The sequence below is a fragment of the Microcaecilia unicolor genome, chromosome 1, assembly GCF_901765095.1.
Source record: "Microcaecilia unicolor chromosome 1, aMicUni1.1, whole genome shotgun sequence".
Lineage (NCBI taxonomy): Eukaryota > Metazoa > Chordata > Amphibia > Gymnophiona > Siphonopidae > Microcaecilia > Microcaecilia unicolor.
In genome coordinates, this window is record NC_044031.1 from 271,236,819 (window position 1) to 271,264,710 (window position 27,892).

At 46.5% G+C, this 27,892-nt stretch overlaps 1 protein-coding gene across 1 annotated transcript in view; it reads right to left on the bottom strand.

Moving 5' to 3' along the window:
• CDV3 (CDV3 homolog) overlaps window positions 1-27,892 on the bottom strand; it is a 75,417-nt gene that overhangs the window by 8,689 nt on the left and 38,836 nt on the right. The window contains exon 3 of the mRNA XM_030206587.1: window positions 21,519-21,655. Within this exon, the coding sequence (XP_030062447.1) occupies window positions 21,519-21,655 (137 nt within the window). The remainder of the gene's footprint in view (window positions 1-21,518; window positions 21,656-27,892) is intronic.

The window sequence follows — 27,892 nt, forward strand, 5'->3', positions numbered from 1 at the left end:
GTAATTTTCTTTCCTTTAGTCATAGCAGATGAAGCCATTAAGTATGGGTTGTGTCCATCAACCAGCAGGGGGAGATAGAGAGCACTCAAATTTCATAGTGCCACATGGTCAGCTAGCTCCACTGCCTCTTCAGTATTTGAAGCTTCCAAAGCAGTATAAAACTGCAATGGGAATAACATGAACTTTCCTCACAGCGAACGATGGCCCCATAACAAGGGCATGAACTCAAAAGGAGGGAATAAACACATCCTCCTGGAGGGAATAAACTCGTCCTCCTCTTTGTATTTGTGGAGGAAATACACACATCCTCCTGGAGGGAATGAACTCAACCTCCTACACATGAACTGGAGGGAATGAACTCATCCTCCTATAAGTGAACAAGAATCTTGAAGACTGTTTTCCAACTTTCTCCCAAGGAAGGATTAGAACTTCAGGAAACAACAGAACCTGAAACAGATTCACATCATACAGACAATCATACAGGGAGGGCTCATGGCTTCATCTGCTATGACTAAAGGAAAGAAAATTACCAAGGTAAGAACCTAATTTTCCCTTCTTTGTCATCAAGCAGATGAAGCCATTACGTATGGGATGTATCAAAGCAATCCCTTTATAGGGTGGGAACAAGTCACACCAAGCGCTAGCACTTGTGCTCCAAAACGCGGATCCCTCCTAGCAGCCACATCCAGCCTGTAATGTCGGGCAAAGGAGAGCTTCGAAGCCCATGTTGCTGCACTGCAAATCTCATGAAGAGAGTGCTCCAGTTTCAGCCCAAGAGGAAGAAATCGCTCTTGTAAAATGCGCCTTAAAGGGTACAGGCGGAGGCCGGCCAGCAAGCAGATAAGCTGAAAAGATAGCTTCTTTGAGCCAGCGGGCTATAGTGGCTTTAGACGCTGGAGACCCTCTGCGAGAACCTGATAGTAAAACAAACAAATGATCAGAGGTCCTGAAAGAATTAGTAACTCGCAGATACTGCAACAGAGTCCTGCGCACATCCAACAGGTGCAACTGCCCAAAGGATTCTGGAAACTCCTCCTTAACAAAGAGGGTAGAAAAATAGGCTGGTTTAGGTGAAACGCTGAAACCACCTTAGGCATGAAGGAAGGCACGGTACGAACCGTGACCCCGGACTCTGAAAATTGCAGAAATGGGTCTCGACAGGACAGCGCCTGGAGTCCTGACACTAGTCTCGCCGAAGTAATGGCCACCAGAAAAACAGCCTTTAGTGTCAAATCTTTCTCTGAAGCTCGCCGTAGCGGCTCAAAAGGAGAACCCTGCAGAGCCTTCAAAACTAGCCCCAGGTTCCAAGCTGGACAAGGTGCCCGCACGGGAGGACGGAGCCAAAGCACCCCTGTAAGAAACCGTGCCACATCTGGATGAGCAGCTAAAGACACGCCTGCAACCTTACCATGAAGGGAGGCCAATGCTGCCACTTGCACCCACAGGGAATTATAGACCAAGCCTTTTTGTACACCATCCTGCAAAAAGTCCAGAATCGGCGAGACAGGAGCCCGCATGGGTGTGATCGCTTCTGAAACACACCAAGCCTCAAACTGGCGCATGATCCTGGCATAAGCCACGGAAGTGGACCGCTTGCGGGCCTGCAGGAGAGTGGAAATAACATTATTGGAATAGCCTTTGCCTCTCAATTGCACCCTCTCAATAGCCATGCCGTAAGACCAAAATGGCAGGCGTCCTCCATGGCCACCGGTCCCTGCGACAACAGGTTCGGTACCAGAGGTAAAGGAAGGGGAGCCTCCACTAGCATCTGTCAGAGGTCCACATACCAAGGCCCCCTGGTTCAATCCGGGGCGATGAGAACCACTTCTCCTGGGTGAAGCCGAATCCGCAGGAGCACACGCCCTATCAAGGGCCACGGAAGGAACACATACCAGAGGCCCAGAGGCCAGGGTTGAGCCAAGGCATCCAACCCGGCTGAGCGAGGATCTCTCCGTCTGCTGAAAAGCACGGGACTTTGGCAGTTGAGCTTGTCGCCATAAGATCCATTACGGGCTTGCTCCATTTTGCACATATTTGCAGGAATACTTCGTCTGCCAGTTCCCATTCCGCTGGATCGATTTGATGCCTGCTTAGATAATCGGCTTGCACGTTGTTCTGACCTGCAAAGTGAGCTGCCGACAGAAACTGTAGATGCAGCTCGGCCAAGTGGCAAATCTGTTCGGCCTGCACGGCCAGCGCTCTGCACTAGTGCCGCCTTGTCGGTTTATGTAGGCCACTGTTGTCGTGTTGTCCGACATCACTGACAGCCAATCCTTCCAGGGTCACTTGAAAGGCCAGAAGCGCCTGAAACACTGCTTTCAACTCTAGGCGATTGGACCACTCCGACTCATCGGGTGTCCAAAGACCCTGGGCATGCTTCCCCTTGCAATGTGCGCCCCAGCCCTTCAGCCTGGCATCTGTCACCACTAGGCACCAATCGGGGAGTGCCAGCGGCATTCCTCGCCGCAGCATGCTGTCTGAGAGCCACCACTCCATGTTGAGTCAGGCCGCAGGGAGCCAAGAGAGTCTGCATTGATAATCCTGAGATACTGGAGACCATCGTTGAAGCAGGGAATACTGCAGAGGTCTCAGGTGTGGCTCTCTCAGCCCAGGGCCACCAAATCCAAGGTGGCCGTCATCGATCCCACAGCTGGACAATGTCCCAAGCTCACGGGCAGGGCATCCTCAGGAGCAGACGGATCTGATTCTGAAGCTTGCACCGCCTTTGCTCGGGTAGGAATACATATCCCGAGTCTGTGTCAAACCGTGCCCCCAAATATTCTAGAGATGGCGAGGGGGTCAGGTGACTTTTGGCTACATTGACGACCCAGCCCAGAGATTGCAGTACTAAGATCACTCTGGCTGTAGCTTGACGGCTCTCTGTTGCGGAGTCCGCTCTGATGAGCCAGTCGTCTAGGTACGGGTGAACCCGGATACCTTCTCGCCTGAGAAAAGCAGCTACTACAACCATTACCTTGGAAAAGGTTCAGAGAGCTGTGGCGAGGCCAAAAGGCAAGGCCCGAAACTGGAAATGTTTTCCCATCACTGCAAACCGCAGAAACTTCTGGTGTGGGGGCCAAATTGGAATGTGCAAGTAAGCTTCTTTCAGGTCCAAAGACATGAGAAACTCTCCTGGCTGTACCGCCGCACTGGAGCGCAGGGTTTCCATGTGAAAATGCCGCACTCTTAGGGACTTGTTTAATTCTTTTAAGTTCAGAATAGGGTGAAAAGACCCACCTTTTCGCGGCACCACAAAGTAAATGGAGTAGCGGCCGCAGCCGAAATCGGCGGGAGGCACCGGGGGAAACCGCCCCAATGTGAATCAAGCCTTGTAAGGTCTCCTCTACTGCCGCCCGTTTGACAGCAGAACCGCATCGGGACTCCACAAACACGTCTCTTATCGGGGCATCGAATTCTATTCGGTATCCTTGTCTGATCAGGTCCAAGACCCACTGATCTGAGGTAATCTTGGCCCACTTCTCGAGAAAGAGGGCAAGACGTCCTCCTATAACAGGAATGGAGGAGAGGGTCGCCCTTGAACTCCAGGTCTTGAGCCTGCTGCTGCGGAACGTTTGTCCGAGCGAAAGGAGTTCCTCTGCTGAAAAACCGGCTACGAGAAGTGGACCCAGCAGAACGCCCCAGGCGGTACCTTCTAGCTTCATGGAAGCGAGGTCTATAAGAGGAGTGAACCGCCTGACCCTTGGAGGGAGGCCGCAGCCTATCCTCGGGTAAGCGCTTCACAATTTTCTCCAACTCCTCACCAAACAGGAGAAGGCCTTGAAAGGGCAACTTCACCAACCTTTGCTTAGAGGCCATGTCCGCCGCCCAATGCCGTAGCCACAGAAGACGGCGAGCCGCCACTGCTACAGCCATCTGTTTAGCCGAAGCTCTGACAATATCATAAAGGGCGTCAGCCAAAAAGGACAAGGCCGACTCCATTCGCGGAGCCACTTCAGACAAGGGCTCCGCTCCATCACCGGGCTGTTCCACTGCCTGTTGCAACCATGCCAAGCAGGCTCCAGCAGCATAACAACTGCATGCAGACGCCCGAATAGTAAGACCAGCAATTTCAAAGGACCGTTTAAGTGCTGATTCCAGTCTACGGTCTTGCATGTCCTTCAGGGCAACACCTCCTTCAACCGGGAGGGCAGTTCTCTTTGTCACAGCTGTGACTAGGGCATCCACCTTAGGCATTGCAAAGCGAGCCAAATGCTCCTCACTCAAAGGGTATAATTGCCCCATAGCCCTGGAAACTTTCAAAGGTCCTTCGGGGTCAGCCCATTGAGCTGAAATAAGCTTTTGGATGGAGTCATGCAAAGGAAAGGCTTGAGCAGGCTCTTTGGTACTTGCCATCCTCGGACTTCCAGAGGAGGCCATGCCACTCCCAGGATCTTCAATAGAGAGGACCTGTAAGAATCTGAAATAAGCGCTGGCAGCTCCTCACTGTGGAAAATCCTCACCGCGGACGGATCATCTGGATCCAGTGGCCCTTCTGCACCTTCCTCTGGTTCCTCTGGCCACGAGGGCCTGCCAGACCCCTCAGAGTCACCACATCCCGGCCATGGGGGGGGGGGGGGGGGGGAGGAAGGGGGGTGCGCCACTCTCTGAAGGGGAATTTACCCTTCTGCGCTTCTCTTGCGGCCAGCTATCAGGGAAAAACGCCTCAGAGGGCAATCCCAGGCCTGCATCCACCGGAGGAGCAGTAAGGGGGGCCGTAGAAAACCCCTGTGGCTGAGCTCTTTTAAGCATATATGCATTATGAAGCAATAATACAAAGTCAGGGGAGAAAAACTCGCCCTGGGCACCCGGTTCCAGTCTGGGGCTAGTAGCTCTTTGGCCAGCCTCAATTCGAGGGCCCCCTCCGGTCTCCAGACCCTCCGCCTCAGTGGGGGTCACGCCATGTGGTGCTTTCAAAATGGCGCCCGCTGCCAGCTCCACCGAGCAGGAAGAATCATCACTCGCCATGCTCGGGCCGGCTCTTACGCCTGAACAGCACGTTTTACAGAGCCCCGCTGCTGATCTGCGCTTGCCACACTTGAAACAGTGCTTAACACTCTCTGCAGCCATCGCCGAAAAATGGCGGAAAATTCAAAATGGCGGCTTCGCGCCAAAAACGTCCCGATCGCGGGCCCTCCCTGGAGGAGTCAGAAAACACTCTTACCTCACTGGACCGAGTATACAAGCTCCGGTCACGCTGTAGAAACTGAAGAAAACCTCTTGCTTTTTTTTTTATTTTTTAAACGCTGTGAGGAAAGTAGAGAAAACAGCAAAAGAGGCAATCAAATCAACTACGGAGGTACAGAACAGTGGGAAAGGCAGGAAAAGGCGAACCAATGTGCCTGCATCCACCAAGCATAGAGTGGGAAAGAGCAGGGAAAAGTGAAACTAATGTGCTCACATCCACTGGGGGGATGGGTAAGGCAGGGAAAGGGCTAACCTATGTGCCTTTAAAGTGAAGCTGCTATAGCCTCTAACACCCCGGCTAACAACTGGCAAGCCAGGAGCCACCCCCAGGCAGATTTTTTAAGGAGCTTGATCAAGCTGCAACCACCCTGCTTGGGGAGATAGAGAATACTGAAGAGGCAGTGGAGCTAGCTGACCATGTGGCACTGTGAAATTTGAGTGCTCTCTATCTCCCCCTGCTGGTTGATGGACACAACCCATACGTAATGGCTTCATCTGCTTGATGACAAGGAAACAAATATTTCCTATTTTGTCTCGAACTGTATTTTTTGGCTCAACTGTCCTAGACCCAGGTTGACATTTTGTGCTGTGTGCGAGGCCTAGCGTCAAGTTGCAACAGAATTTCCTTCTGAACTCTTAATCATTCTTTCAAAAAGTTTTCAAGGTAGCAATGTAACACAGAATGATCCTTCAACTGTCGTCCACACGAGAAGGACTGATGAACTCTTAAGACTCATCCATTACTGTCATGTGTCACCCATTTTTTTTTTATCACTAAATCAGTCCTTCCTGGTCAAACAAGTTTACATTTTTTGGCTCAGCAACACACAGCACTTACATCAGTCCTTCCTGGTCAAACAAGTTTACATTTTTTGGCTCAGCAACACACAGCACTTACATCAGTCATCACCATAAACAACCGGAATGCGATTGTGAATTTCATCTAGACCGGTGATGGCGAACCTATGGCACGCGTGCCAGAGAGGGCACGCGGAGCCCTTTCTGTTGGCATGCGCGCCGCCGGTCACCTCACCCGAAACTTAGCCCTCCCACCCACAGTCAAGCATTCCTCCCTCCCACCACCAGCCCGGCCTCCATCCCTCCCTCCGAACCCGAAGCGTTATCAGCATCAGCAGTGAAAAGCGTGCTGCTGGTTCGTCGCGTCTTCAGCCTTCCGTCTCTCAAGCTCTCTGGTCCCGCCCTCATTTCCTGTTAGGGCGGGACCAGAGAGCTTGAGAGACGGAAGGCTGAAGACGCACCGAACCAGCAGCTACTGCTGATGCTGACGCCGCCTACTCGGACAAGGAAGACTCTTAAATTTCTTCGAGTTCGGAGGAAGGGAGGGATGGCGGGCTGGTGCCGGGTGGGAGGGAGGAATGCTTGACGCCGGGTGGGTGGGAGGGTGCCCTGGTGCACGCCAGGTGGGAAGGAGGGGAGCGAGGCCTGGTGCTTGGGTGGGAGCGAGGCCTGGTGCTTGGGTGGGAGTGCATGGCAGGCAGGCTTGGGTGGGAGTGCTGGGTGGGTGCATGGCCTGGTGCTTGGGTGGGAGGGAGGCAGGCATGGTGCTGGGTGGGAGGGAGGGAGGCTGGACATGGATGGAGGGCAAGAAATGAAGAAGAAAGGAGGAAAGTAAAGAAATAAATGGAAAGGAAGCCCTGGAAACAGAGTTAAGAGAACAGATAGCAGCAGAATCAGCGACAAGGACCAATATGGATAGAAAAACAAAATCACCCGACAACAAGGGTAGAAAAAAATCATTTTATTTTCATTTTAGTGTTTGGAATATGTCCAATTTGAGAATTTACATCTGCTGTCTTATTTTGCACTGAGTATACTGGAGCTGTAATAACTTACAGAAATGATTTATAATGAAAGAAAATCATGTTATTTTTTTCTCCTATACTAGTATAATATTTTCAATGATGTCTGTTTATATGCGCCATGGCTGGTGTAAGGGGGTGTGGCTATCATGGGGTGGAGTCATATGTGGTGACCCCCCCATAATGAGTACCGGCACTTCGCGATGAGTAATTAGATTTTGGGTTGCTGTTTGGGCACTCGGTCTCTGAAAGGTTCGCCATCACTGATCTAGACTCCTCCTTCAGTCAGAAATTCTATCACAGCACACTGCTTAAATCGCACAGAGTGCTCACTGCATGCTGCTATTTCACATGCAATGGCAAAGCAGCCCCTTCATACACTTCTAACCAATTGAGGTGAAGGAAGAAATTTCAAAGAAGTAAATACATGCAGCATGTCCACTGCTGCCATCTGTTGATGAATTACGCAGGTGGAGGCTTTTCATTTAATCATATTTAATGTGTCTAATCTGACCTGCAAAACTTGAACAAAACATTTTATCTACTTTAGAATAAAATCTACAAAACAAGTAGTCTGTTTTGGCAAAATCTGAAACTCAGATCCCCAGGTAAAACATCTTATTCAGCACACTTGGTCCTTCACATAATGAAGCCTCCCACGTTTAGTCATACCTATTTGCTTTCTTTAGTTAGACTCTACCATCCTAGACAAGCAGGTATTCCCCTCCAGTCAGTAGATGGAGGCAGAGACACTGATCTTTCCCCAGAGACAACCACCAGTATAATCTGCTGGTGCTCAGTGGAAAGCTCGTGTGCCTCTACCAAAGAATATACCAGAACACACACACATGCCCCATAAACTACGGTATTTCCTTTAGACCCAAAGGATTAGTCCATACTTAAGGGTTGTGCCCATCTATCTGCAGACAGAGGGCAAATTAGAACTTTGCCACATAAGACTGCTGTGCACTATGTTCCATTCAGTATTCGAATAGCCAAGCAGTAAGAAATTAATAGAAAGAAATAAAACTCCTGCCTCTAATATTTTTAGAAACTATGAAGAACAAAAACCCTAACCTTGTGCCTAACAATAAATCAATCCCACCCCCCACACACACACAAGAGAGACAGATGGGATCTGGAATAATCCTTTGGGACTAAAAAAAAAAAAAAAATTAAGAACTAATTTTTTCCTTCCTAAGTGTCTTAAAAGGATTAGTCCATACTTGTGGGATACATAAAAGCATTCAAGTTACGAGGGAACACGATGACCCTTCCTCAAGAACAGAAGCTCCAAAGAAAGCTTATGCCCTAGCTGAAGATAATGCTTAGAAAATGTATGAAATGTGCTATTGCAGCCCTACAAATTTCATCTACATAAACAGTGTGGACTTCTGCAAAAGAAGCAGCAGGTGCATTGCCAATTTAGGGAGAAGGAGCCTGATCCCAAAGTGTGTGTGTGTGTGTGGGGGGGGGGCGCACTTTTGCCCCACCTCACCATTGCAGCAGGAGTAGGGGCGGAGAGCAACGGTGAGGTGGGGCAAAAGACTGGCAGGGGTCTCCAATCCCCACCAGCAAAAGTCTTCCTCCAGTAACTTTTTCCCATCACTTTGCTTACTCTGCTTCTCCCCCACGACCCCTAGTGTGCATGCTCAATTTCAGTAAAACCGAGCATGAGTGCATGGTTGGGGGGGCGGGGGGGGGGGGGGGGGGGGGTGGAGAATGAAGAAGGGCAGGCAGTGCAGCAGCGATCATCACTGTTACCACATCCTCTGGCAACGAATTCCAGAGCTTATTTGTCGAATAAAAAAAATATTTTGTACTTTTGTTTCAAAGTGTATTTTCATATAATTTCATTGAGTGTCCCCTGGTATTTGTACTTCTGAAAGAATGAAAAATTGATTCAATTCTAGGCATTCTACACCACTCAGGATGTTACATAGTAACATAGTAAATGATGACAGACAAAGACCTGAATGGTCCATCCAAGTCTGCCCAACAGTCACACTCATTATCAACTCAAGATTTAAATCAACAATGAAGGGTAGTTAGTGGGGTTCACCAGGGGTCTGTGCTGGGACCGCTGATTTTTAACATATTTATAAATGACCTAGACATGGGAGAAACTAGCGAGCTAATTAAATTTGCTGACAAAATTATTCAAAGTTCTTAAACTGCGAGAGGATTGTGAAAAATTACAAGAGGACCTTACGAGACTGGGCGACCAAATGGCAGATGACATTTAATGTGAGCAAGTGCAATGTGATGCATGTGGGGAAAGAGGAACCTGAATTATAGCTACATCATGCAAGGTTCCACATTAGGAGTCACTGACCAAAAAAGGGATCTAGGGGTCGTTGCTGATATCTTGAAACCTTCTGCTGTGTGCTGCGGCGGCTAAGAAAGCAAATAGGATGTTAGGTATTGTTAGGAAAAGAATGGAAAACAAAAATGAGGATGTTATAATGCCTTTGTAATACAATCTTTATCCCCAAGGGCTCGTAGCTTTATACGAAAATTCCCTATAAAGAGTATTGTTATCCCCGTTTTTTTTTTTTTGGGGGGGGGGGGGGGGGATGAGTAGGGAAGAATGGGTGAGGGTCTTATAGTTTTGAATTGCATCTGGGAGTACATGTTTACCATGTTTTGCATGTACAATACATATAAGGGAAGGGTGGGTATTAAAACTTGTGAAAAGCTTGATGACAGATTATTTTGTTTGGTCTTTACTGGGCACAGTTATGTATATGAATCTTCATAAACATGTATATTTTTGAATGTGTTTGTTCTGATTTGTCATCAATAAAATTGTTGAAACATAATGCTTTTGTATCGCTCCATGCTGCGATCGCACCTTGAATATTGTGTTCAATTCTGGTCACCGTATCTTAAAAAAGATATAATGGAATTAGAAAAGGTGCAGAGAAGGGCGACAAAAATGATAAAGGGGATGGGACGACTTTCCTACAAGGAAAGGCTAAAGCGGCTAGGGTTCTTCAGCTTGGAGAAAAGACGGCTGAGGGGAGATATGATAGAGGTCTATAAAACGAGTGGAGTGGAAAGAGTAGACGTGAAGCGTCTGTTTACTCTTTTCAAAAAATAGTAGGACTAGGGGGCATTCGATGAAGCTACAAAGTAATAAATGTTAAAAGAATATGAAAATTTTTCGTCACTCACCGTGTAATTAAACCCTGGAATTTGTTGCCAGAGAATGTGGTAAAAGCAGTTAGCTTAGCGAGGTTTTGACTCCCCTCCTTATTCTCTTTCTGCTGGGTTCACCAGGGGATTTGATACCTCGGTGTTTGACTTTTTTGCTATCCTGGTGTGGTTTGGGATATTTACCGGGATCTGGACTGCTGGGATTTTCTAAATTTGTCTTGGTTTGGCCACACTGAAAATGAACGTCCTGCCCCGCATGATTTATTTGTTTCAAATTTTACCTTTGTGACTATCTAGTAGCTTCTTATCGGGCTTGCAGGAGCACCTGATTCAGTTTATTTGGAATAAGAGACCCCATCTTCTGTGATATTTTCTATATCGGGATCAGAGGGGTACTACAAAGCTGTTCAAACTGGTGTTCCTCTTGAGTGGTTTTGGGCACAGTCCTATAAGCTTTGGGTTCATATGGAGCAATTTCTTTTGGGTCCTTGATTGCTGTAAGCCACACTGAACCCAAACTGCACCTTGAATATTGTGTTCAATTCTGGTCGCTGCATCTCAAACAAGATATAGTGGAATTAGAAAAGGTATAGAGAAGGGTGACAAAAGTGATAAATGGGATGGGACAACTTCCATGAGGAAAAGCTGAAGCAGCTAGGGCTCTTCAGCTTGGAGAAAAGACGGCTGAGGGGACATATGATCGATGTCTATAAAATGAGTGGAGTGGAATGGTTAGACGTGAATTGCTTACTCTTTCCAAAAATACTAGGACTAAGGGGCATGCGATGAAGCTTCAAAGAAGTAAACTTAAAATGAATGAGAAAATTTTTCTTCACTCAACGTGTAATTAAAGTCTGGAATTTGTTGCCAGAGAATGTGGTAAAGGCAGTTAGCTTAGTGGGGTTTAAAAATGGTTTGGACAGCTTTCTAAAGGAAAAGTCCATAGACCATTATTAAAATGACTTGGGGGAAACCCAATGCTTATTTCTGGGATAAGCAGTGTAAAATGTATTGAACCTTTTTGGGATCTTGCCAGGTATTTGTGACCTGGATTGGCCACTGTTGGAAACAGGATTCTGGGCTTGATGGATCTTTGGTCTGTCCCAATGTGGCAATACTTATGTACTTATGGGGTACAAATGGCATAAAAACGTGGCTTCCTCAAAAACTTCAATGCCAAAGGTGCGTTATCCCTCTATTTCTACTACTCTTTTCTATTGGAATGCCCTGTTTGGAAAACCAGACCTGGTTAATGCACTTTACTCCTATAACATATAACCCATTTTTTCCTCTTGGTCCCTTTACACGTTGGGTTTCTTTGGGGTTGGGCATCTAGGATAAGCTCCGATGAGGATCAGTTGGTTCCTTTTTCCACATCTGTTGACAAATTACCTCTTTTGCCCACCAAGGTGTACTCATATTCAATTAAGACATTTTTTGACTGCATCCTCCAAAGGGCAGCAGATATTGTGAGATGAGTCCTTCCTTGAAGATTTTTGTGAGAACCCAAAGGGTACCAGGGGTTTGATTTCTTGTTTATTAATACCAAGGGAAAGCCTCCCACCCTTATACTTTACATCGTACTAACTGGCAATCTGAACTGGGGGTTTCTCTTGAGGATGACAACTGGAATATTATGGAAAAAGCTCCTTTGAATGTTTCTGTATCAATACCTTTTAAACCAAATGCTGTAAAATTTTTATATCATTGGTATCTCACTCCAGCCCAACTTATGTTTCCAGGCTCCTCCACTTTGTGCTGGAGGGGTTGTGGTGTTTTGGGTACGATGGGTCATATATGGTGGAGTTGTGTTAAAGTCTGGGGCCTATTGGAACGCTGTCCAACATCAGTTACGATGGTTGGCAAGACCCATTCCATGGTCTCCAACTATTTTTCTGTTGCTGAAGAAGCCTCCAGGCCACAATGATGGTTGGCAGGACCCATTCCATGCTCTCCAGCTATTTTTCTGTTTCTAAAGAAGCCTCCGGGCCTCACTCAATATCAATCTTTATTTGTGCCACATGCCACGTGTGCAGCTTGAGTGAACCCAGCAGCCCATGGTACCTTCCTTGGTGAAATGAGTGATCAAGTTATTGTATATCTGTGGTATAGAACATTTGTTGGCAGTTTGCAACTACATCTTGGCTAAATAGGAACACATTTGATCCCCCTTTCTTGACTGTTCTTTATGATGTGTCTTTCTGTTATTTTATACTTGGGTTCTTTGGAGGGTAAGCGGGGACACTTAGGGGTGGAGAGTACACGGTTGTCTATCTTACGCTTGAGGGATGACGCTGTTATCTGTTCTTGTATTAGCTGGGGGTGTAGAGGGGAGTAACTAGATAAAACTCTTAAAATGAGTTTTAATATTCCTACTGCTTATCCAGAGTCAGTTTCTCTGTGACTTTTTTGCTTGATGGACTTACTTCTGTTGTATTGTCTTTTTTCATCCTGTTCTAATGTTTTTTGGTGCATATTTCAATAAAGACTCCAAAATTTAAAAAAAAAAAAAAAAATATATATATATATATATATATATTTTTTTTTTTTAAAGAAAGTAAAGGAACCCCAAGAGTCCCAGTAGCCACAATGTTCTGAGAAAGGGTCTCTAGTTGGGGTGTACAGTCCTAAGAAAAAAAAATTATGACTATGTTCCATCTTCCTTAGCATCTGGGCCGTACCATCCTGGACAAATGGGATGCACCCAAGCAGACTCATTGGGTTGGGGAAGACAAGGCTCCCTGAACAGGCTTAAGGTAGCACATCCAGTCTGAAATGCTTCACAAAAGAAATGGAGAGAGACAGCCATGTCACTTTCTGAGAGATGTCCTGGGGAGCCTGCCCAGCCGTCAGCCCAGGTCACCTGTGCCTGAGTATCCTCAATCTGACAGGCACTCCTGCTCCTGCAAATGTAAGCAGCTTCAATGGACTGCCTTGATCCAATGCAAAATGGAAGCCTTGGAAATCAACTGGCCCACCCCCAAAGGCCACAGAAGCGAACAAAAAGATGTCCCAAGAGGTGAAACTCGTTTGTCTCTAAGTATCTTAAGATAACACTGAGAATTTCCAGCTTGTGAAGCCTCTTGGCGGAAGAGCCGGAACCCCCATTCACAAAGGCAAGCAGGCAAACAGACCTCATGGCTCAAAAAGAAGGGGGAAGATCACCTTGGAAAGAAAGGTGGGAGGACACAAACATCTGAAGGCGAGATGGGGTCCCCGGAAAACAGAACCTGAATCTCAGACACCCTCCTGAAAATATTGCAAAGAAAAATGTTTTCAAAGTGAGGTCCTTCAATTGGGACTGACTTCAGAGGCGGAGGACCAGAGAGAACATTCTGTACTAAATTCGAGTCCCAAGAGGGAAGAATGGCTGGACAGGGATGTGCAAATGAGTGACTCCTTTCAAGAGGTGAACAATGTCCTCATGAGAGAAGAGAAAAGTCTAGATCTTGCCATGAAAATAGGACAGCACCGCCAGCTGAACATTCAGAGTCACAAGGATATACTACAGAGTCATCAGGCACTGGCCATGTCAGCTCTAGGGCACAACTTTGCTCAACCACCTACTTTTAGGACCCACTGATCCAAGGTGATACAGGTCCCACATTGTTGAAGAGGGACAACCTACCCCTACACAAGCCACTGAGGGGCCTGACACACTCTCATGGGTAGTTCTGGGCCCCCCAGCACTGAAGAGTCTCAAGTCCTTTGTCCTTCTGGGGAATTGAAAGGAACCCAGCTTTTAGGACCCGAAGATGAAACTGCCAGATGCATGTTTGACCAGAAACACCACCCTCAGCCACCAAAGGCCACTGGGAGCTCTTCTGATTATATATAGGCAGCTGGAGAAGACAAATCTCATGTCCTTAAACAACTTCTCCAAATCCACCAAAATGCAATCACCCCTAAAAGGGCAACTGGATGAGAAACGTTTTAGAGCCTGTATCTGCAGCCCAATGGGTGAAGCCAGAGCCAACCCTGGCCTACAACTGCTGAGGCCACTGAAAGAAGAGGCACTCCAGGTCATACAGGATGTCAGTTAAGACAGCAGCTCCTGACTTCAAGCACGATACCTCAGGTGATTCAGACAGCCGAGAGTAGATTAAATGGCCATTCTTCTTAGTGGAGGGTAAATAGTGGTGTGCCGCAGGGGATCTGTACTGGGACCAGTGTTAACATTTATAAATGATCTGCAAATCGAACAGCAAGTGTGGTGATTAAGTTTTCAAATGACAAACTATTCAAAGTTGTTAAAACAATGTTGACACTGAAAAATTGCAGGAAAACCTTAGGAAACTGGAAGGCTGGATACCCAAATGGCAGATAAACATTTAATGTGGACAAATGCAAAGTGATGCACATTGGGAAGAATAATCCAAAATGATAGTTATTTGATGCTAGAGTCTACCTTAGGAGTCAGAACCCAAGAAAATGTCTAGGTGTTATAGACAATATGCTGAAAAATTCTGCCCAGTGTGAGGAGGCGGCCAAAAAAAAAAAGTATACAGTATGCTAAGAATTATTAGGAAAGGAACTGAAAATAAATATATTGCCTTTCGCTCTATGGTGTGACCTCACCTTGAGTACTGCTTGCAATTCTGGTCACCATATCTCAAGATTCAGTGGAATTAGAAAAGGTTCAAATAAGGGCGAACAAAATGATAAAAAGGGAATGGAACTCCTCTCACATGAGGAAAGGCTAAAGAGGTTAGGGCTCTTCAGCATGTGAAAAAGAGATGGCTGGGGAGATATTTTAGAGTGATACAAAATGTACAGTGACTCTAGGAAGCAAAGCTTCAAAATAATGTGCTTAGAAGTGGAGAAAACCCTCAGAAACCTGGGACAGACAGTCGCAGGTTTAGAGCGAGGTTACTGATATCAAAAGTAACACCCGCCCAGATTCTATCATTGGGTGTAAAAACTCCACTGCTTGCTTATTAGAATTTTTTCAAGATTTTATCAAACACTTTTACTCTATCTAAAGGTATGATTCTTAATTGCTGAACTAAACTTCCAGCATTACTTCGCTTAATAACAAAAGTAAAGCACTCTTATCTTTGTGTTCGACGGGGGCCACCTCCGTTTCACCCCAACATCAAGGCTTCATCAGGAACAAAGCGCTAGATCATGATGCTGAAAATCTACAAAAATGATCAGATTAAAAATTAAACTTAAGCAGAAAAGAATCAAAAAATGCAAAAAGTGCACACTGACAGTCACACTTGGATCCGCTTACAGCTAAACGGAGCACCATGCATTTCAAAATGGCTTCTCAGCGTCATCTATGGGTCACCTGATAATTATAGAGTTCTAAATTGACTTGCAATCATGATTAACTGATAAGCTAATAAAAAACATGCCAGTCAATAGAACTGTTAAGGCCATTAGGTTCCAATGAATCTAAATCAAAGATCCACCGAGCCTCTCGTCTCTGCAATCTTAACTTACGATCACCACCTCTATTTGATGCATCAATTCTATCAATTATATAGCATTGAAGGTCTTCAAATTTATGATTTTTCTCAATGCAATGTTCTACCATGAGCTCTTTTACAACTTGTCTACGAATGTTTGATCGATGTTACAATATTCTAACTTTTAACATTCTAGTGGTCATTCCCACATAAGATTTCTCACAGGGACAACTGATTATATAAACGACGTGATCTGACAAGCAATTAGTAAAATGGCGCAAGGCATAATATTTTTTTGTCTTTGGATTATATATTTGACTGACTTGCTTGGTAATGGAGCAAATTTGACAGAGGCCACATTTAAAATGACCATACAGTTGTTTTGCATCTTTTCTTCTCACAATTCTAAGGTCTGCCGGGCTAATCATCTCTTTCATATTATTACACCTTGCATATGCAATACGTAAATTGACATTCTTAAAGGCAGGGATCGATTGTATGATTTCCCATCTATTCCTAATTAGTCTAGCTAGATGTGGACTAGCCTCATTATATTGCATAACCATAGTGAACATCTCTTCATTGTCCTTATCTTTAGTAGTGGTGGACAGAAGCAACTCTCTGCTGTTAAATTTGGCTCTGCGATAGGCTTTTTTAAGTATTGTTCTAGAATAGCCTCTATCAGCCAAATCACCAATTAAATTCTTTGCTTGTTGTTTGAAGGTGGAAAAGTCTGTGCAGATGCGTCTCAGTCTCAACATTTGAGATAAAGGAAGGCTGTTCTTCAGTTGTGCTGGATGGCAACTGCAATTATGAAGGAATGTGTTTCTATCCGTGTTCTTATAGACCTTTGTGACAAAACGAACCAGTCTCACTTCTACGTCTAGATAATGAATCAATTCTGTAGAATGTTGCTCTGTGAATTGAATATCACTATTACAACTGTTGAGCCACGTCATAAAGTTATTAAGCTCTAAAAGAGAGCCTCCCCATAACATAAAGACATCATCGATATAACGCCACCATGTGATGATTTCAGAAAAAGGAGATTGGTCAATCCATTCTCTCTCAAATTCTGACATATAAAGATTTGCGATGGAGGGAGCAAATGTAGCCCCCATCGCAACTTCACTGGTCTGCAAGTAAAATTTGTTGTTAAACAGAAAATAGTTTTCTTTCATTGCAATCCTTGCGAGAGTTAATAAAAACTCAGTTGGAATCTGGTGTGGTCTCTCTTTTTTGTCAAGTATGTTCTGTATTGTATGCAAAGCGTCTTCTTGAGGGATCGATGTATATAAAGAGCAGACATCAAGGGTGACCATTATTATTTGATGCTGCTCCAGATCAACTTCACCTAATTTGCATAAAAAGTGTGTGCTGTCCCTGATGTATGATGATTGTTTAGGAACTTCAGTCTTTAAAAAAATATCAACAAATGATGACAACGGCTCTAAGACAGAATTTCTTCCTGACAGGATAGGTCTGCCTGGGGGATTGATCAGCTGTTTGTGTACTTTTGGCAGAAAATACATCACTGGGACAACAGGATTTTCTTTACACAAAAATTTTTTGTCTTTTAATGTGATGATGCCCTGATTTAATGCTGTATTCGTGACTCGTTTAATTAATGATTGCAGCCTTTTCGTGGGATTCAATGTTAGCTTCTTATAAGACTCCAAATCATTCAATTGTCTAAGTCCTTCGTTGATGTAATCACTGCGATTGAGTAATACAACTGCACCTCCCTTGTCTGCTCTTTTTGTGATAATATTTTCATCATTTTGTAATGTTTTTAATGCAATCATTTCTTCTTTAGATAAATTGAATCGTTTGTGAGAAAATTGTCTATTCTTTATTTTTAACATTTCCAAATCTTGTATTAGCATGGTTTTAAAGGTGGTTAGAGCTGGAGCTGGTGGAATGGGGGGCTTCCAAATAGATTTCGGTTTAATAATCGTGCGATCATAGATCTCAGCACGTTCATGAAAATATTATGCCTTGCGCCATTTTACTAATTGCTTGTCAGATCACGTCGTTTATGTAATCAGTTGTCCCTGTGAGAAATCTTATGTGGGAATGACCACTAGAATGTTAAAAGTTAGAATATTGGAACATCGATCAAACATTCGTAGACAAGTTGTAAAAGAGCCCATGGTAGAACATTGCATTGAGAAAAATCAAATTTGAAGACCTTCAATGCTATATAATTGATAGAATTGATGCATCAAATAGAGGTGGTGATCGTAAGTTAAGATTGCAGAGACGAGAGGCTCGGTGGATCTTTGATTTAGATTCATTGGAACCTAATGGCCTTAACAGTTCTATTGACTGGCGTACTTTTTATTAGCTTATTAGTAATCATGATTGCAAGTCAATTTAGAACTCTATAATTATCAGGTGACCCATAGATGACGCTGAGACGCCATTTTGAAATGCATGGTGCTCCGTTTAGCTGTAAGCGGATCCAAGTGTGACTGTGTCAGTGTGCACTTTTTGCATTTTTTGATTCTTTTCTGCTTAAGTTTAATTTTTAATCTGATCATTTTTGTAGATTTTCAGCATCATGATCTAGCGCTTTGTTCCTGATGAAGCCTTGATGTTGGGGTGAAACGGAGGTGGCCCCCGTCGAACACAAAGATAAGAGTGCTTTACTTTTGTTATTAAGCGAAGTAATGCTGGAAGTTTAATAGTTCAGCAATTAAGAATCATACCTTTAGAGTAAAAGTGTTTGATAAAATCTTGAAAAAATTCTAATAAGCAAGCAGTGGAGTTTTTACACCCAATGATAGAATCTGGGCGGGTGTTACTTTTGATATCAGTAACCTCGCTCTAAACCTGCGTCTGTCCCAGGTTTCTGAGGGTTTTCTCCACTTCTAAGCACATTATTTTGAAGCTTTGCTTCCTAGAGTCACTGTACATTTTGTATCACATTACGAGCCTTCAGACTCTAGACGATACTGCAACATTGTAGTCTTTGAGATATTTTAGAGGTCTACAAAATCCTGAGTGATGTATAATGGGTAAAAGTAAATCAATTTTTTTTTTAAGTAAAAAAGACTAGGGGACACAAAGTTACACGGTAATACTTCCAAAACAAATAGGAGGAAATTTTTTTCACTCATTATCAGAGGATGTGGTTACAACAGTCAGCATATCAGAGTTTAAAAAGGGTTTAGACAAGTTTCTGGAGTAAAACGTCCATAGTCTGCTATTGAGATAGAATCCAGCTGGGGCTGATCTGTAGTTGGTGCAAGTACCCTCGATGCCCAAGGGGATTGTAACTGCAGCAACTGGGCCAGCTCCTCCCTTAGCTCGGAACCGCTCATCAAAAGTAGGCATTGGAAAGGCGGAAGAGCCAGAGAGGCAGCTTAAGAAGGTGTTGATGCTGAACCAGAAGTGGTGACCTCACTGCTCAGAGCGGGAGAGCTTCTCAGGTACCATGTTGCTGATGCTCCATAGCTCCCAGCACCGTGTGTCGATAAGGACTGATGCTTATGCTTCTTGCAAACCTTTCGTGCCACTGAGGACGATGAAGAACTGGTACACGCCCTCTGTGCTGGATCTGATGCTGACCAGTCCCAGGGCCTACTCTCAGCGCCTGATATCGAGAGGTGGAGATCCTTCTCAATGCCGGTGCACTCCCAGCGGTAGATGAAGTCTTAACAGCCATTGAGGTTGATGCTTCCAGTGCCGATGTTGACATTTCAACTTTCAAGGAGCCAAAGTCTCTTTTGATGAACCTGACAACCTCAACTGCATGTGCAAACACAGAAGTTAAGCTCATGTTTAGATCCAAGTTACCCGATACACCAATTGTGCTTGCCTGTCATGGAAAACACCCGATTACATTAGGCGCATCTTTTGAAGCCAATTGGGGGGGGGGGGGGGGGGGGGGGGGTCATCTTGGACATTGAGAAAAGAATCACAGCCAAATTAAACTCAATTGTCAGCAGTAAAAAAGGACGCGTTCAAACTGATGTCGATGCTCCGGCCTAAGAGTGCCTAAGGAAACTAAGCCGAAAACACAATAAAAGGGAAAAGAATAAAAATTATGAGCAAGGGTAAAAACTAAAAATACCCACACAGGAAGGCACTATAGATTAAAGAAAATCTCACACTGAATAAACCATGACGGCGCGTCCCTCCTGCTCTGCGGAAAAACAAAAGAACAAGGGACCCGCACACATGCAGTGGGATGCTGGCTAAGTTCTGCAATAACCTCGCAAGTCAGCATCCACACCAGGCTGTCAGACATCACCCAGCTGTGAGAATACAGCTAGTCTATTAGGTGTATGATCTTATTTGGTATGGTAAATTCATTCCTAAACTTAAAAAAAAAACTTGCAAAAATTGAGAAAAAGTATACTCCTATACATAAAAAAAAAAGGTAGTCTCAAAGCTCCCAGAGGTATTTTCACTGCATCACAATTAACCTCTCATTCCAGAGTCACCAGTATTATCATAGGTTTCATCTAACCTAAGGAAAAAAAAAAAAAAAGAACAGCAGAAAAAGTTCAGGTGTCTTTCCAATCTGGAGAAAACCAGCTGTACAAAAACAAAACAAACAACTCCAAGGTTAGAATTATAAAGTATATCACTTGTAGAATTTCTCAATTTAGCTCAAAACATTCCTATTTTGGTGTTTCATCATCTGGTAGCTACCCATGTATTCTTTTGCCCGCATTCTCAAGGGTAATAATTCTAAAACAAATATATCAAGAGCATCTCTGCCCTCATTTGAAAAAAAATAAAATTGCTACAATTCTGGTGGCCCGAGACAAGGCCCTTAATTCTTAGTGAGGCACTGTATGTTCAAAGTTGTTCTGCATGTATAAACTAAGGCGTCTATATTCTTCTGATCAACTGTTGAGAATACTGCCTGATAAAGAGGTGCTGTTGGATGAACCTCAAGAGCATCTGTTATTAGATCTAGGCAGTGAAATGTCATTCCCAAAGGATTATAAGAGACTTTCTGCAACAAGCTCAAAGCGCTGCTCTTTCAGGAGACCTTTGTAACAATCAAGTAATGTTATAGTCAGTCATTTAATACAATTTCATTCCATGAGAACTTATTTTTCTGTCTTATATTTTGTATTTGCTTTTAATAGTTTTATGATTAGTAGAATATAAAATTGCCCCAAATATATGCTTGACAGGAATTGATGCTCGGCAGGAAGAGGTAGAATGTAAATGTACACTCTATGGAACACGTGAATAGGAAGACTCCTCCAGGCAACCACAAGCTCTTGAAATAGGCCCCAGCACAAGCCACTTGATTGTTCCACACAGGCTTAAGGTGATAGCACAACAGCAAGAACAGCACTAGTTTCTCAGAAAGGGAGAGTGCTGGGACAAGTATGTTGCAGGTGTAACTTCTAAGTCTTATGTGGATCTTCTCTATTTCACACCCAAAATTTTAATGAGGTTAGTAACATTTGTGAGGTGAAGTTTTAAAAGCAAGACCATGAAGCATTATATTGCTGAAAATAGAACTGACCACACACACACATATAGTAGGATTGGACAGAATTCCATGAGCTATGTTCCATATGCTTAACCCACTTGTACCATTACATTATACCAAAAACCCTCATAACTGATTACCACATCTAATAAATGAGGAAATCTTAGTTATGAAATATGAAAAAAAATTGGACTGCAAAATTATAGATTATTCCTTTTAAGAGAAAACTACCTTTTTGTACTATAAAAACTCTCCCATAAATTCACTAAAGCAGACATTGTAAGGCCTTGGTCTTCACTCAGTCTGAAAAGCACAAACATCAGGTTTTCAGGATAATGTATGCAAGTCTATCATACATATTCAATAAGGACACTAAACCTGACCCATTAGCATCCCTCCAGGACTGGGACTGAAAACAAAGAATATTAGAGGAATACGTTCTCAATTCTATTTAGAGAGAGTGATAAGTTTAATTACCAACAGCTGCAGGTGCTGGAGCAGGAGCTGCCTTGTTCCATGGGCCAGATGATTTCTCAGTGCTACCACTCCCAGTCTCTTCCCAGTCACCACCTTCTTGTTCTCTCTTTTCATTTTCATCTTCCTCCTTTTCGTTGCTAAGGATTCAAAGAAACTACATTTAAATACACTTGTTCACATTTTATGACCACCAATTTTTGTTAAAGTGTGGTATCATCAAAACTTAACACAGTAACATAGTAGATGACTTAAGTAAGAAGCACTTAACATCTCACCCACTGGAGACCATCTGGGCAGCTTATAATGTGTGTTATTACCTATCAACTAAAATTAGAAAATGAAGTACAACCATGATAGGAAAAAAGAAGGAAAGCAATGGCTGTGTCTAGAGATTTCTAGGCCCACCTGTGCATCATATGAAAATCCAAACAGCTAGCGGGTGGTACTGGACAGCCCAATCTGCATATAATGGGGCAAACTGAAAGCATCAAAGAAACAAATCTTAAGGTCTACCTTGATCTTTCTAAATATAAAATGGTAAAGCATTCCAACATATACGGCCAGAAACAAAAATACTTCGAGCTGTATCTAAATGGATTTGATGAAAAGTTGGCACTTCCTGAACTGTGTGTTCTTCACAACACAATTGGTTGGAAGGTACATATAGTATTAATAGCCTACAAAGAAACAGCTGACTAGAATGAAGAAGGTAAAATTATGTATCATACCTGATAATTTTCTTTCCATTAATCATAGCAGATCAATCCATAGACTGGTGGGTTGTGTCCATCTACCAGCAGGTGGAGATAGAGAGCAAACTTTTGCCTCCCTATATGTGGTCATGTGCTGCCGGAAACTCCTCAGTATGTCGATATCAAAGCTCCATCCGCAGGACTCAGCACTTAGAGAATTACACCCACGAAGGGACACTCTGCCCAGCTCACCACCGCCGAAACGGGGGAGGGGAATTAACCCAGCTCATCCCCACACAAGTGGGGGAGGGGAATCCGTCCAGCTCATCCCCGCGGAGCGGGGGAGGGACACCACACCCGCCGATGCGGGGGGATCTGGCTTATCCTGCAACCGCAACCGCGGGAGGAGCTGACTGATCCTAACACCGCCGAAGCGGGAGGGGTACAAAGCTGCCCTACAGCCGCACGAAGCGGGAGGGAGTGCCGGCAGAATTTAAATCTCAATCCAGCCCCGTAAAACGGAGGGGAGAGGAATGCAGCAGCTCACTGTAACACAAACTCGTCTCAACTCTTGAAGAATCCAAGTGAAAAAACTTGAACACGAAGTCTTTCTGAAGTAACTGAAGACTAAACTTGAACCTGAAATGCAAACAGAATAAAAACAGTACAGATATCTGGGAGGGGCTATGGATTGATCAGCTATGATTAATGGAAAGAAAATTATCAGGTATGATACATAATTTTACCTTCCACATCATCAAGCTGATCAATCCATAGACTGGTGGGATGTACCGAAGCAGTACTCAACCAGGGCGGGACATTGAAATCCCCGACCTCAACACTGAAGCTCCAAACCGGGCCTCCGCCCGTGCAGCCACAGTCAAGCGGTAATGCTTGGAGAATGTATGAGCCGAAGCCCAAGTTGCCGCCTTGCATATCTCTTCCAAGGAGACGGACCCGGCCTCTGCCATCGAGGCCGCCTGAGCTCTAGTGGAGTGAGCCTTCAGCTGGATAGGCGGCACCTTCCCCGTGGCCACATAAGCCGCTGCAATGGCTTCCTTGACCCATCTTGCCACTGTAGGCTTAGCAGCCTGCAGACCCTTACGAGGACCTGCAAACAGGACAAACAGATGATCCGATTTCCGGAAATCATTGGTCACTTCCAAGTATCTGATGATGACTCGTCTCACATCCAGATATTTAAGAGCAGAGTACTCCTCTGGGTAGTCCTCCCTAAGAAAGGAAGGGAGACAGAGCTGCTGATTCACATGGAAGCGAGAAAATCTTGGGCAGGAAGGAAGGCACTGTGCGAATAGTCACTCCTGCCTCAGTGAACTGCAGAAAGGGCTCTCGACATGAGAGCGCCTGGAGCTCGGAAACTCTTCTGGCTGAAGTGATAGCCACCAAAAAGACTGCTTTCAACGTCAGGTCTTTCAGAGATGCCCTCGACAAGGGTTCAAAAGGCGGCTTCTGCAATGCTCTTAGCACCAGGTTGAGATTCCACGCAGGCACCACTGAGTGCAGAGGAGGGCGCAGGTGATTAACTCCCTTGAGAAAGCGCACCACATCTGGCTGCGAAGGCATGGAAGCACCCTTCAGGCGGCCCCTGAAGCAAGCCAGAGCCGCTACCTGGACTTTAAGGGAACTGAGCGACAGGCCTTTCTCCAGACCGTCTTGCAGGAACGCCAACACTGAAGAAATTGGAGCAGTGAAGGGAGAAAGAGAGCCTGCTTCACACCACGCTGCAAATATACGCCAAACCCTGGCGTAAGCAGTAGAAATAGAGCGCTTCCTCGCTCTCAGCATAGTGGCGATGACCTTGTCTGAGAAGCCCTTCTTTCTCAGACGCTGCCGCTCAATAGCCAGGCCGTAAGACCAAAGGGGGAGGGATCCTCCATCACCACGGGACCCTGATGTAACAGGCCCTGCTCCACTGGCAGCCGCAGAGGATCGTCGACAGAGCCTGATCAAGTCTGCATACCAGGGACGTCTGGGCCAATCCGGACCCACCAGGATTACCCTGCCGGGATACTTTGCCACCCGGTCTAGCACCCTGCCCAACATGGGCCAGGGCGGGAACACATAGAGAAGCTCTTGAGTCGACCACTGTTGGAGAAGAGCATCTACTCCCAGGGATCGAGGGTCCCGTCCTCTGCTGAAAAAGCGCGGCACTTGGCAATTGGCCGATGACGCCATCAGATCTAGGCTCGGCTGGCCCCAGTGCTTCGTGATGTCCAAGAACGCCTGAGCAGATAGCTGCCACTCTCCGGGCTCCAAGGTATGGCGACTGAGAAAGTCCGCCTTGACATTCATGACTCCGGCAATGTGGGCCGCTGACAGCTGCTCCAGGTTCGCTTCTGCCCACTGGCATAGATTCATAGCCTCCTTGGCTAGAGGGGCGCTCTTGGTACCTCCCTGGCGGTTGACATAGGCCACAGCCGTGGCATTGTCCGACAGGACCCGTACCGGCTTCAACACCAGTACCGGGATGAACTCCAAAAGCGCCAACCGAATGGCTCTGAGTTCCAGGAGGTTGATAGACCACTTTGCCTCTGCAGGAGACCAGAGCCCCTGCGCTGTCCTTCCCAAGCAGTGGGCTCCCCAGCCCGACAAAGAGGCGTCCGTCGTGACGACAATTTGTCGGGGTCACCAGAGGCATTCCCGCAGACAACTTGTCTGTCTGCATCCACCAGCTCAGCGCCTTGCGCACTGCTGGGTCCAAGGGAAGGCGCACAGCATAATCCTCCGACATCGGAGTCCAGCGCTGCAGCAGAGATTGTTGTAGTGGTCTCATATGAGCCCTGGCCCAGGGCACTACTTCCATCGTGGCTGTCAGAGCCCAACAGCTGCACATAGTCCCAAGCCCGAAGAGGAGAGGCTACTAGGAACTGGTCCACCTGAGCCTGAAGCTTGACAATCCGATTGTCTGGCAGGAACACTCTGCCCACTTGGGTGTCGAATCGAACTCCCAGATACTCCAGGGACTGAGTCGGGCGCAGCTGGCTTTTCTCCCAGTTGATGATCCATCCCAGGGAGCTCAAAAGAGCAACTACCCGGTCCACAGCTTTGCCGCACTCCGCATAAGAGGGGACTCGGATCAACCAGTCGTCCAGATAAGGATGGACTTGTACTCCTTCCTTTCGCAGGAAGGCCGCGATGACCACCATTACTTTGGAAAAGGTCCGCGGAGCAGTAGCCAACCCGAACGGGAGGGCTCTGAACTGGAAGTGTCGGCCCAGGACTGCAAAACGCAGAAAGCGTTGATGAGGAGGCCAGATGGGAATATGCAAGTACGCTTCCTTGATGTCCAAGGATGCCAGGTACTCCCCTGCCTTCACTGCCGCTATAACAGAGCGGAGAGTCTCCATGCGAAAGTGCCGCACTTTCAAGGCCCGATTGACCCCTTTGAGGTCGAGGATAGGCCGGACAGAACCTCCTTTCTTTGGTACCACAAAGTAAATGGAGTAACGCCCCTTGCCACGCTGACTTTCTGGCACCGGAACGACCGCCCCCAGGCGGATCAGATTGTCCAAAGTCTGCTGCACTGCCACAGCTTTGACCGGAGACTTGCAGGGAGAGAGTACAAACCCGTCTCTTAAGGGTCAGCAGAACTCTAGCTTGTAGCCGTCTCTGATGACTTCCAGCACCCAAGCGTCTGAAGTTATGGTGGTCCACTCGCCCAGAAACGAGGACAGCTGTCCTCCAATCTGCACTGGGGCGTGGACCAAGGCCCCGTCATTGGGTACGAGACCCTGGGGGAGGACCAGAGGGAGCACCTCCGGGACGGCGGTCTCTGCGAAAGGAATGCTGCTTGGGGGAGAAATTCCTCTTAAAGGAAGAGGGGGCAGAGGAACCCGACCTGCCCGGGCGGTACCGACGGGCTTCCTGAAACCGTCCTCTGGAGGTACCGGGACGAGTACTAGCCCGAGCCCTGACCTCTGGTAACTTCTTGCCCTTAGACGTGCCGAGATTGGACACGATTTTGTCCAGCTCGACCCCAAAGAGCAGCTTGCCTTTAAAAGGCAATCTAGCCAGGCGGGATTTAGAGGCGTGGTCAGCAGACCAATGTTTCAGCCAAAGCCACCGCCGCGCAGAGATTGTCTGAGCCATGCCCTTAGCTGAGGCCCTCAAGACATCATACAGCAAGTCTGCCAAATAGGCTAAGCCCGATTCCAGGGCCGGCCAATCAGCCCTCAAGGAATGATCCGAGGGGGAAGCCCGCTGCACCATAGTCAGGCACGCCCTGGCCACATAGGAGCCGCAAACTGAGGCCTGCAAACTTAAAGCAGCCGCCTCAAAGGACGACCTTAAGGCCGCCTCCAATCTCCTTTCTTGGGCGTCCTTTAGGGCCGTGCCACCTTCCACCGGCAACGCCGTTTTCTTAGTCACCGCAGTGATTAAAGAATCCACGGTAGGCCACAGATAGGCCTCACGTTCACTTTCAGTCAAAGGATAGAGGCGGGACATAGCCCTAGCCACTTTAAGGCTCGCTTCCGGGACATCCCATTGAGCCGCAATTAAGGTGTGCATGGCATCATGCACGTGGAAGGTTCTAGGCGGGCGCTTCGTCCCCAGCATAATGGCAGAGCCAACAGGGGCTGAGGGAGAGACGTCCTCCGGAGAGGAAATCTTCAAAGTGTCCATGGCCTGTATCAACAGATTGGGCAAATCCTCTGAGCTAAAAAGCCGCACTGCAGAGGGGTCATCCGCTCCATCCGAGCGGGGATCCGTCTCCTCCAAGGAATCCGCAAAGGACCGTTGGGAGAACTCACATACGCTGCCCTCATCTACATCGGAGGAGACAAAGTCCTCCAAGGCCTGGGAATCAACCCGAGGGCGTTTACCTCTGGAAACCTCAACCTCTTTACCAGACGAGGGAGCAGGGTCAGCGTTTTGCATAAGGAAGGCCTGATGCAGCAGCAAAACAAACTCGGGGGAGAAACCCCCCAGACTGTGCACTTCCGCAGCCTGGGCTACAGCCCTAGACGCACCCTCAACCGGCGCTCGCAAGAGCGGGGGAGAGACATGCTGCGCATCCAAAATGGCGTCCGGCGCGACACTCCGCGAAGGAGCCGCGCGGGAAGAACGGCGCTTAACTTTAGCCGCTTTTGTGCCGTCGCCCAAATTAAGGGCGTTCATGGCATTAATGTCTCCAACCTCAAGGGTGGCCCAAGAAGAAGCCGTCCGAGCCGCGTGGCCGGCCAAGATGGCGGAGGCGAGGAGCGGGGGATGGGCGTTTATGGCGGGAAAAACCGCCACGCCGGATGAAGGACCGGGACATTCATCGGTCACGAAACTGTCACCCAACAAGGGCGAATCAGGCTTTAAGACCCCCGCATCCCCTCTAGAAGCGCTCAAGCGATCCGGGGAGCGACTCTTTGCGCCCTCGCCCTCCGACGCCATATGCCACGAGGAGAAGAATCGGGGAACCCCCTGCCCGCTATAAAAAGGTAAAAATTACCTGCTTGCCGCTCCGAGCTGTAACGACCTGGTGTCCTAGTGAGTAGCTGCAATAAACGTTTAAATAAACGTCGAAATAAACGCCTTTAAGGACGTTCAAAATTTTTTTTTTTTTTCTTTTTTCAACGGAGCCAGCGGGAGGGGGAAGAAAAGGAGGGACCTGGCACCACCAGGTTTGCACTTGCTCAAAAGAGCCCTCAACCCCAGGCACTCAACAAAACC